The sequence below is a fragment of the Echinops telfairi genome, unplaced genomic scaffold (assembly GCF_000313985.2).
Source record: "Echinops telfairi isolate 266 unplaced genomic scaffold, ASM31398v2 ScPeMD7_5592;HRSCAF=6446, whole genome shotgun sequence".
Taxonomy (NCBI): Eukaryota; Metazoa; Chordata; class Mammalia; order Afrosoricida; family Tenrecidae; genus Echinops; species Echinops telfairi.
This window is the reverse complement of record NW_022109491.1, coordinates 51268812-51279726: the sequence shown is the minus strand read 5'-3', so window position 1 is coordinate 51279726 and position 10915 is coordinate 51268812. Positions and strand designations below refer to the sequence as shown.

The following is a 10915-nucleotide window of genomic DNA, read 5'->3' as shown; positions in this document are numbered from 1 at the left end:
CCTGCCATTAGCATGGCTCCATGTGGCTTGTCAGCAGGAAGACCAAGGCAGAGAGAGAAAGTATCCTGCTTCCAGGGAGGAGGAGATGAAGGTCCAAGAATCCGAATGAGAAAGTTACATCCAGCAGGAGACACAGTCAGATTGATCTGATTGACAGGCTGAACTCCACCCCTTCACTGTATTTACCAAGTTGACATGAAATTGTGTAACGACCACAAACACTCAGTGAATCATATAATCCAGTCACTACCTTCCCCTACCACCTCTTAATCAAACCCATGAGGAACAGTAAAGCCATTTGGTGAGAGTCAAAAAGGCTATGGCAGGAAAAGCCAAATTAAATCATTCACCTTATTGCAGCCCACCCCTTGACTCTTCTAGCTATTGTCCTTTTCATGCATGAAGGACTATCTTCCCCTTTTAATATTTATATGGCAAACACATGCATAAAAGTTTGTAAGATAGACACATCATGCCTTTATTCCTACCCACTTTAGGTATTCAATTTCTAAATTGCCTGTCCCTCTCAACCAGTACTCTAAGGAGACAAGTCACTTTTTTGATGTAAATAATCTGCATTTACTGTTAGAATTTTGAATATCTATATAAGCAAAGTTCAGTCTAGAACTCCTGCTTAGCAGTTTTTATTTTTCTTAAAACGTCTTCTTAATACGCCCTCATGATTGATCTCTGTCCTTGAGAAAATATATCAAGATGACCTCTTAGGAACCCCCGAAACAGTTATCATTCCTTCTGAATGTGTGCTCTGCCCAGCAGATTCCCCTCAGAATTCACCGCTTTGATTGGACCTGGCTCTCAAGATCATCTTGGTAAATCCAAGACTGTCCTATTACAATTCACCCCATAAAAATGGTCTTCATTAGTTCCAATTTTAAAAGACCGATGGAAAGACCTGTGAACCATCTGGTCTCAGAATGCTTTTAGACCCCCAAACTTGCTGAGGTCGAGACGTTCACTTAAAATAGGCAAGGCCACACCATTTGCGAATCCAACTTCAGTTGCTATGGCACCAGTGGTAATTCTATGGTCTTCTTCCAGTAATATTTGGACTTCAGCCAGTTGATTTATTGAGGTTGATGTTATCCCATTTTTGGCTTATTTTTGAGATCCTCTTGACCTTCACTAAAATGCTTGATCCATATAAAAACTGTAGTTTTATGTGGGGCAGCATGCCTGTAAACTTGTTGCAAAGTTTCAATGATTTGAGATATTTACTTGAGATTTGTTCATTATATGTTATTATCCTTGACTTCTAAATTGTGTGCTCCCTAACCCATGGCACAAAATCTTTTTTTAAGGCACCCTATGGAACTAAGATAAGTGTATTACTGAGAGAATTTCTACAGTCATCCATCCACTCATCCCAGAGACATGTTGTAGCATATTTTTGGAATGAATCCATGCATATATGAAGTAGAACCATAGTAGCTGTACTCTTTGATTTACCCGCATATATGCTAATTTAATATTGGTTTTGCTTTAAGTTAATGAAGATATAATTAGATTTGGGAGCAATCTGCTTGTCATTTGGCAAAATGGAAAGATCACCAATATTACAAACAAAATACATTTTTGATAAATCTGTATTTTAACTTTAAAAACCCTACAAAATAGGGCACAGAGGTATCATGAAGTTCTATGTCCTCAGCCTACATTGGTTAGAACTTAAAAATAGGGTATTGAATTATTTGAGAAAGAGAATCCTATGAAAACAGAAAAGTAGAGATTGCTGGCATAATATACTTAGATCTTAAAACAAAAACCAAGACTATACTAAGATTTGTAACCAATACCACCTATGCGAATAGTTACTAAACAAAATACCATTTGTGTAAATGATTTATTTATACAAATAAGAACATTTTTTGCAGAAACACAAATCAAGGAGATATAAAAAATCCATTAGAGGGAGATATAAAAAATCCATTAGAATGGGGCAGGGGAAAGAACTACATTTATGGAGGGCTTATGGGATATTATTGTTGATTTCTTTTGTTGAGATGGGCTATGTAACTATATACAGTGTGTTTCTTTAACCCTTCCCCACCAAAAAAAAACAACCCCCCCCTCCACACACACCCCCAAAAACCCAACCTTTCTAGATTTCTTACCCCTTAGACTTAAATATTGGTCTGGGTGCCTTAAAAATAAAAGTAAAAGAAAAACTGAAATGGGCTTGGAGTCTTTAGTGACAAGTTCATCTCAAACATATGGGGGGAAATCATTAGAAAGATTGACTCTGAAAGCAGAGAAAAATGGAAATATGGAAGAGGAATATTGAAAATCTTTATGGAAACTAAAAAAAATACAAATGGCAGAAACAAACACATATAACTATTTTAGATTAACTGTAAATCCTCAAATTTTAGTAATTAAAAATATTTGTGATCATAGTGTTGTGTGTCTCTAAAACAAAGGGTTAACTTCCCCTGGAGCCTGCCTTTGCCTGGGGTTCCACTGAGCATTTGAAACAGAGCCAGCTCTCCTTCCCACAAAGGCGCCTGCAATGGCCCGTGCCAGCCAGCCAGCCAGAACGAGCGGCCACCGCGATTGCTTTGATGAAGCGCCTCTCTCGCCTGCACAACGCCTCCTTCCCGTCGCCGGAGAACGCAGCGATCCAGACGCTAGTACTAAACCTGCAGGTTAAAAGACCGAATCCGAGGGTGGCTTTCGCTGGCTGAGCTCCGAGTAAGCGGCAGTGGTGTGTCCCCCGGTGCTGGGGCGCCTCGGGTGGCGTGGGGGGCTTCCCTCTGCACCTGGAGAGCCGCCGCGAGGGCGCGCGGGCCCCTCGGAGGTTCCTCTGCCTTCTTCGTGAGGACTGTCTTGAGCATTTCCAAAGGAATTCTCCGTTCCTTGCACTCGTGGGAAGTTCGCAGTGAGGAGCCTGGTGGACCTCAATTTCTAGTCTCCAAATGTTCTGTTTTACTCCCCAGTCTTTGCTTTGCCCACCCCCCTGCTTCCATTCTACCTTGCCACTGACTTTCCTAATTTCCCAAATGAATATCGATTGAGAGAAGGCACAGCTGAAGCTTGTAAAAGAGACCTGTGTTTTAGTGATTGTGTCAATGTATTGAACTGCTCTAAAAATGTGACTGTGAACCGGTTTATGATCGGACACTATTACGTGGGGTGGGTGCTTGGGTGCGGGGGTTGGGTGTGGGTGGCAAGGAGCTGCTGACACGAACACCAAGACTTCGTTCTTCCTTTCCCTGCTAGCTCCCTGCTGCTGGGACATAGCGCCCCCTCTCAGTCCAACCGGCCGTCAGGGAATGCATAAAGGGAAAAATATCGTTCTCAGGAAGGAAATCTTAAAAATGTGCTCTGAGAATGAACGGGATAGAGCCCCACTGTAGCAGAGGAGTGGAGCATTAATTGGAGTTAAGGACTGGGACTCCATTAGAGAGCTCTGCTCCACATCCTCCCTTGTCGTCTAAGATGCTTATAGTTCATTCTTTGGGAATGTGTCTGGCAAGTTCCCCAGAGATGATTCTCTGTATGCTACCACTTTCTCCCTAAAGCAACTGGTGTCTGAAAGCCCAATTACTTATAGGGAGGCTCTTCTCTGCAGTCTTGCCCCTGCCCTTGGCTTCCTCTTAGATAGTTGTAGAAGCTTAGCCTTGGCATGCTGCCTGTCTGTCACAGCTCAAGTTGGTGCAGAGACTATGGTACAACTGCCCCAGAATTCTCCCCCCACCCACCACCCCCTTCCACTCCCATCTCCCTCCCTGGTCTATGTCCCTCTGACACCTGCTCTGTCCTATCTGCTAGCATGTGGGCCTTCCTGGTGAGACCCGAGGGCATCCTGTGCCTGTCTTCAGCCTTATCAGTGATGGCTCAACTCAAGTACAACTTCCCGCCTAGGTATGTTTGTTGGGGAAAGGGCCAGCAAGTTTCTTTTCCACCAGACGTTTGACTTGGGCCTTTGATAGGCTCTTCCTTACCTGCCCATCCTGCATACCTCTTGGGCAAGTTCCTAGGGTTTCACTTGTCTCCTTTGACCTTGCAGGCTCAATCAAACTCACCTGACCCCTTCTAATTTGAAGAACCGAGTCGAAGGTCTGAAAGTTAAGGGCTCAAACTTCACTCTAGAGGGCTTCCCCTTCCTGATCGTAGCAGGCACTATCCACTACTTTCGGGTCCCCAGGGAGTACTGGTATGACCGCTTGCTGAAGTTGAAGAGTTGTGGCTTCAATACTGTCACCACGTGAGTGCTAGCCCCTAGTAGTTATGTTAAAAATTTTGTTGTCTGAGTTTCCAGCACATTCAGTATTTTTCTGGTGGTTCTTAGGACGTCTGAGCTTTCAACAATCACTTGATCTCCTAGCCTGGGCCAATCCCTCTGAAAGGTCACTGTCTTAAAAAGGTTACTCTGGCCTATAGGCAATCTTGCAACATTCAGGGTTAGCATCCTGTGCAGATTATGGCAGCCCAAGTGCTACCCATCTAGTGAAGAGGTCTGGGCATGGCGTTCACATTCTTCCTGGAAGAGCCTTGTTTAATAGAACCAGATCTGCCAAGCAGTAACTATAATCATCCTCATTCCATAAACCAATAGGAGAGAGGACAGTGATTTATTTGTACTCTTTTAAGCTTAAACGAAAAGACACCTTGTAGCCCAAAAGGAAGAAAAGCATTATTTCAGAATAAAGGTAGTCTTACATATTGCATAAGTAGAACATTACAGGAAAAAAAACTATATTGTTTTTATTATTAGTGACTAATAAGCCAAAGGCCACGGGGCACAAATCTATAACCTGGTAAATCATATGTATAGCTTACCTTCTGTATCAGTGAGTTTCAGATTCAAAAAACCTTGGATAGAAACTTTAAAAAAAGTAATCCTTTGAATATTCAGAAGGAGCATAAAGTGCTTCTTACAGAATAGATACCAATCTTAATGTGTGGAAATGTTTTCTTAAAATTTGCTTATGCATTATTTTGATCCATTTATTTGTGGTATTTGGTGCAATAGACCTTTTGAATTATCCTTGAAAAAAATTTTTTTCACTATGGATTCTCACAAACTTTATCTCAAGGCCTGGTTCTCAACCAGTGTAATTTCTAAGTTGTAATTGGCTGCTTTATTGTATGTATTTATTTTTGTGCCATAACCACACTTTTAATTGTATCTTTGTTTGAGTTGTATTTATTTCTCTTTTATTCACATAGGATTTTGGATTTCTAATTTAATACTCTATTTTAATATTTGATAAGCTTGTTCCCTCGCTCAGCCTTAAAATTGAATTTAAAAATTGCTTTCATAATTTTTTCTTTGCTATTTAAAACATTGCTTTACCTTTGTAAGATGGAGAGTTTTCTTTTTAATTGTTCCATTTCCTTTCTTCTATTAACTTAGGAGAGCTACTTAGTATCTAAGAGTTTATAACATGCATCCTTCACTTGCCAACAACTAATGCTCCCTTGAACTTTACCAACTTCTACATCATGGGAAGACTTTGAAACCTTGCATCTCGTCTCTTTCCTCCTGATAATATATACTTATTATTGTTTGTGTTATACTTTTAAATAACAGGACATTGTTGCTATTATTGTTCTAGGATCATTTTCCTACTGCATGAGGAATACATTTTGAATTTCCTTTAGTGTAGATTTGCTAGTACTGAACTTCTAAGCTTTTTTTTTGGTCTATGAATGACTTTCTTTCCTGTGACTAGTATTCTAGGGTGGCAGTTATTTTCCTTCAGCACATGAAGAGTTCCATTGTCTCTGGCTTACATTGTTTGCTTTGTGAAGTCAGCTGTCAGTTTTTATTTTCATTTTGAGGGCAATCCTATCTTTTTCTCTACTTGCTTTGAAGAAAGAAAAATCTCTTCTGGTTTTTGCTTTTCATCAGTTTTCCTATGCTAATCTTCATTATGCTTCACCTTTTCTTTGTTTTGGGTCATAAGTCTTTGAAATGTCCTGCTTGATATATATTTTTTCAGCTGTTGTTAGGAGCCTTCTAGTCAGTTTCAACCCAGAACAGCCTTAAGCTCAGCAGAACTGAACACTGCCTGTCCTGCGCCACCCTCACAATGTTCTGATGCTTGAGCCCATTGTGGCAGCCCCTGTGCCAGTCCATCTTGTTGAGGGGCTAACTCTTTTCCACTGCTCCTTTGCTTTACCAACCGTGATGCCCTTCTCTAGGAACTGGTCTCAAAGCAGGTAAGCCAGAGTCTCACCATACTCGTCTCTAAGGAGCGCTCTGGTTGTACTTCGAAAAGACAGATCAGTTTGTTTTTTAGTGGTCCATGGTACTTTCAATATTCTCCAGCTCCAGAGTTCGAATGCGTTGATTCTTCTTCAACCTTCTTTTTTCTATGTCCAAATTTCACATGTATATGAGGCAATTGAAAATGCCATGGCTTGGGGCCAGCTTACCTTAGTCCTCAACGTAACATGCCTGCTTTTCAATACTAATGTAACTAGTCTTTTGATCTCTTGACTGCTGCTTCCATGATTTTTTTTGGAACAGGTACAAATATGGATCTGCTATATATATCCATGTAGCTAATGCATTTTAGTTACTGTGTTTTTCATTTAAAATATCTTTAAAATTTTTAAATAATTAAATATTTTAAAATAAATTTTCAATCTGTCAAAACTCCCAAACTTTCATTTTGTTGGACATTTTGATATTAGTGATGTTGAACTTTGCTCCTGATAGCTGAGTTGTCTGGAGCTCTTTTCTATTTTAATGATATGGTATCTCATTTATGTTGCTGTTTCTCCTTGTATGGCTTTTTTATTTGCTTTCTTTTTGTTTTGGTTGCATGGTAGGCATTGTACTCAAAATTCATAATTTCCAATGGCCTCTTTCAAAGTAGAGACAAAGCAGCCTCAAATGCATTGCTTCTCGCTCTGTGAATATATATACTGATTTTGCTTAGCTTACTGATGCCTCTTTTGGAATGTAAGGTTATTTTATTCTTCGTCTCTGTTTATTTCTTTCACAATTTAACAGTGTTTACAGATACAGAATCCCAGCCAGATGCAACTAATGCCTTCTGTTTTTTTTTCTGTTAAAAAATAGTAATTTTTTTTTCTAATTTCTTAGTAGACACTTTGGTCTGTATTACTTAAAACACCCTTAGATTTTCAATTCTCCTCCCACATCAACTCTTCTCTATTTTAATTTTATTTTAAAAACAACACTTAGCTGTTGTTTAACTTTATACACAGGTATAAATGTACATAAATTGATTTTCTTGAAGTGAAAAGTGTTCCAAGTTTTTGTAATACACTAACATTATCAAAGCTCTCCTGAACTTCCTGACTCCTCCAAAAGCTCACAGCTACCCATTCTTTTGACACCTAGGTTACTTTTGCTTGTCTTGAACTTCACAGAAATAGAATCATACAATAAGTACTTTTGTACTTTTTGTAGCTGGTAGCTCTTGTATAAGATCCATCCACATTGTTAAGTATGGTAGTTTGTCCATTCTCACAACTATTAGTTGTTGTTGTTAAGTACTGTCAAGTCCGTCTGACTCACAGGGACCCTGTATACAACAGAAGGAAACACCGCCTGATCTTGGACCATCCTCACGAATTTTCTTATATAAAAAAACTCCAAAATTTCTTATGTTTGAGCTGGTTCTTGCAGCCACTGTATCAATCCATCTTGTCAAGGGTTTTCCTCTTTTTTCATCGTAGTTTTCCAAAGGGGTTATACCAGTTTCCTACCAGCAGTGTGAGAGAGTCCTTTTTGCTTTATCATTTCATCAGTGCCTACTGCTATCTGTTTTGTTGTATCCAGTGGAAGGTTTAGAGCAGAGGTTCTCAACCTGTGGGTCTCAACCCCTTTGGGGGTTGAACAACCCTTTCACAGGGGTCACCCAATTCATAACATTAGCAAAATTACAGTAATGAAGTAGTAAAGAAAATAATTTTATGGTTGGAGGTCACCACAACATGAGGAACTCTATTAAAGGGTTGTGGCTTTAGGAAGGTTGAGAACCACTGGTTTAGAGTAACTGTTAACTTAATTTGAATTACCAAATGACTAATAGCTATTTTTGTATACATTCATTAGCATTCTTGATTCAGTTCTGCTCCTTGGTTCTTCTCTTAATGCATTATTTCTTTATGAAATCTTTGTGTTAATCATCTGAATTTCTATTTGCTGTTTTTCTATAGTTCCTGATTTTTCACTAACTTCTTGTCAGTTTGTTCTTGTAGTGTTTTCCAGAATTTCTCTAAAGTTTTATCTGTTTTTCTTGCTTTCATCTGTCGTTTTCTTGGTCTTTCTCTCACTTCATCGGATGAGTGTGTATCGTTCTTTTGAACGTTACAACCTGATTAGGTTGTAACAATGGCGTTTCTTCTTAGAAAAGGCTCTCTGGCTCTGTATCTTGGTCACTTGATCATTTTGTCACGTGAACTGAAATAGTCTCTTATCTCTGAAACATAGTGGTGGTGCATTTTATTGATAATTGTATGTTGGTATGAACTGAGGCACTTACCACTTGTTTCTTGGTAAATGTGCTAGAGAGTGTAAGTGTGTGTGCAGTTCTCAGTTTGCTGTTTGTATAGCACAATTGAGGGTGGTTTGGCTGATGTTGACTGTTATCTGTCTATGGTCCAATTCTACAGGACTGGGTGTGGCTCTCTCTCAGTAGATGTGGCTGCAGGAGATATGGGTGTAGCTGGGCTGTATGGGCATAGCTACTGTCTACCATTAGGTGGGACAAGAGGAAAAGAGATCCAACAGTAAAAACAAATAAACAAAAAACAAGCAGCAGCCAATAATTCTTTTAAAAGCCAAGCAGCCAAAATAGGTAAATTACAGAAAGTAAAAAGAACTTAACTAAAAAGAATAAAAGGAAAAAAAAAGGGATAAGAAAAAAAATACAATAAGCAAAGTTAGGGATGTGGAAAAAGAAAAGCGGAAAAGAAGAACAGTAAAGAAAAAAAAAGCGAGAAAGAATAGGGTATGGGGGAAAAAGAAAATAGAAATGGAAGAAGAAAAGGAAAGGATATAAAACAAAGGGAGGGAAAGAAAACAGAATAAAAAGAAAACTGGGGCAAGGGCAAGACCCAGAGGAGAAAACTGCTGAGGTCAGGATACCCCCTGCCAGCCAAGGAGCTCATGAGGGAGGGCGAGTGGGTGGGAAATCTCATGGAATTTCTGCCATCCAAGGTGTTGTTTGGGGCCAGAGAGCTGATCTGGCAGTAGTTCATGTGATCAGATGATACCTGAGGTCAGGGTCCTTGTGCCTAGAAAGGAACTCTTTCAGACCCAGAGGGCATCTGTGGTCATTGGTGGTAGATATGGAAGGAATTCTTGTCCTCTCCGGATGGTCAGCCACGGAATTCTTGTCTGGCACTGCACTCTTTGCTGTTCTAAACAGGCAGCGCTCCTTGCCTTCTGATGTGGGCTGGTGTACCAAGTAGGTGCAGCTCCAACCTCAGGGGAGCAGGGAAGTGTGTAACTGGCTGCTGGGTGAGTGAGTGGGGGTCGGCCACTCCTTTGGTCAGATGTTGGGAACAAAGGGAGATCTGACCTTTTTGTAACCAGCCAATAGTGTGGGCACTTATACTGGTCTTCAGGGAGCAGAGCTGATCATCAGGGTAGACAGTGGTTACTAGTTGGGCTGCTAACTATAACACGAGCAATTCAAAACCATTCGCTGTTCCACAGGAGAAAGACAAGGCTTTCTACTCCTATAAAGAAATCCACATGGGCAGTTCTACCCTGGCCTGTAGGGTTGGTATGAGTAGAATTGACTCAATGGCAGTGAGTTTCGTTTTGAGTTCAAGATGGTGCTGGGTCAGGCCAAGTACGTTCACCTGTATGCCTCCTTTCTGATAATTTTTATCCTGCTTCTTCTTCTACTTGGTATTCAATACCGATAGCTCTCTATCATGTCATTTGAAGCTCAGGGTTTCAGGACTATCATCCATTTTGGGGGGGTCTCTTGTATTTGTTGTAGAGGGTCTGTGTAGTGTGTCTGCCTAGTACACTATCTTGCCAGACATTACCCTTATTTCTTCACATGTTTTTTATTTCTCTGTTTAGGGACCTCAATTCCATGTAGTAAGTAGACTGCATGAGAAGGTATCCCTGTTCCCCATCCTCATCTTTGTTCTGTGCTGGATAGTTTCTGAAGCTGCATCTTGAAACTTCAAACATTAAAAACAAAACAAAAAAACCCTCTGGATACCATTAACAATAGGAATAAAAAGCACACCAAATGGAATTAACAGTAGGGTAGACGATAGACGTCCCAATTAGGTCTTTTTTCTATCTTCCATTTTTTGTTATTATTTTCCTCTATTTGATAACAATACAGAGTATATACTAGGTTTTTAATATTCCCTTCTGCTAGTTTTATTATATGAATTATTTATCATTTTTTCTGTTTATAATAATTATTTCCTGGTGGTTATATAGGTAATATCTTTCTGAATCTTTGCTCCTAAGTAATTTTTTAATGAATGCTAGACAGTATGGATCTTACCTTGTTCAGTCCAAAAACGCAAAGCAAACTCACTGTCACAAAGTCAATACTCAGCGGCCCCTTGTGGGTTCCCCCAAACTGTAACTGTTTATGGGAGTAGAAAGTCCAGTATTTCTCCCATGGAGCTGCTGGTGGTTTTGAACTGACAACCATGTGGATCGAAGCTCAATGCGCAACCACTGCACCAATAGATTGTTTGATTTTATTTCATTCATTTTAAGGATGTCATATAATTAAGTACTATAAATGACTTAACTCTCTCTGATAATTGCTTTATGGTTGATTTCCTTTGTCCCCATTAGGAATGTGCATCCAAATTTTCATAGGTTTTCATGGACATTTGAAAAAATGTTTGTGGTTGCATCCCAGAAGTCATTTCATCCTCAGCTTTCTTTGACCTAAAGTCCAAAATTATGGGAGACTATTGGCTG

General features: G+C 39.8%; 1 protein-coding gene across 1 annotated transcript in view; it reads left to right on the top strand.

The window, feature by feature from the left end:
* The first annotated feature begins 2675 nt into the window (after window positions 1-2675).
* Window positions 2676-10915, top strand: part of LOC101656230 (beta-galactosidase-1-like protein 2) — a 44484-nt gene continuing 36244 nt past the window's right edge. The window contains exons 1-3 of the mRNA XM_013007621.2: window positions 2676-2709; window positions 3790-3882; window positions 4028-4225. Coding sequence (XP_012863075.2) covers window positions 3791-3882; window positions 4028-4225 — 290 coding nt within the window. The 5' untranslated portion in view covers window positions 2676-2709; window position 3790. The remainder of the gene's footprint in view (window positions 2710-3789; window positions 3883-4027; window positions 4226-10915) is intronic.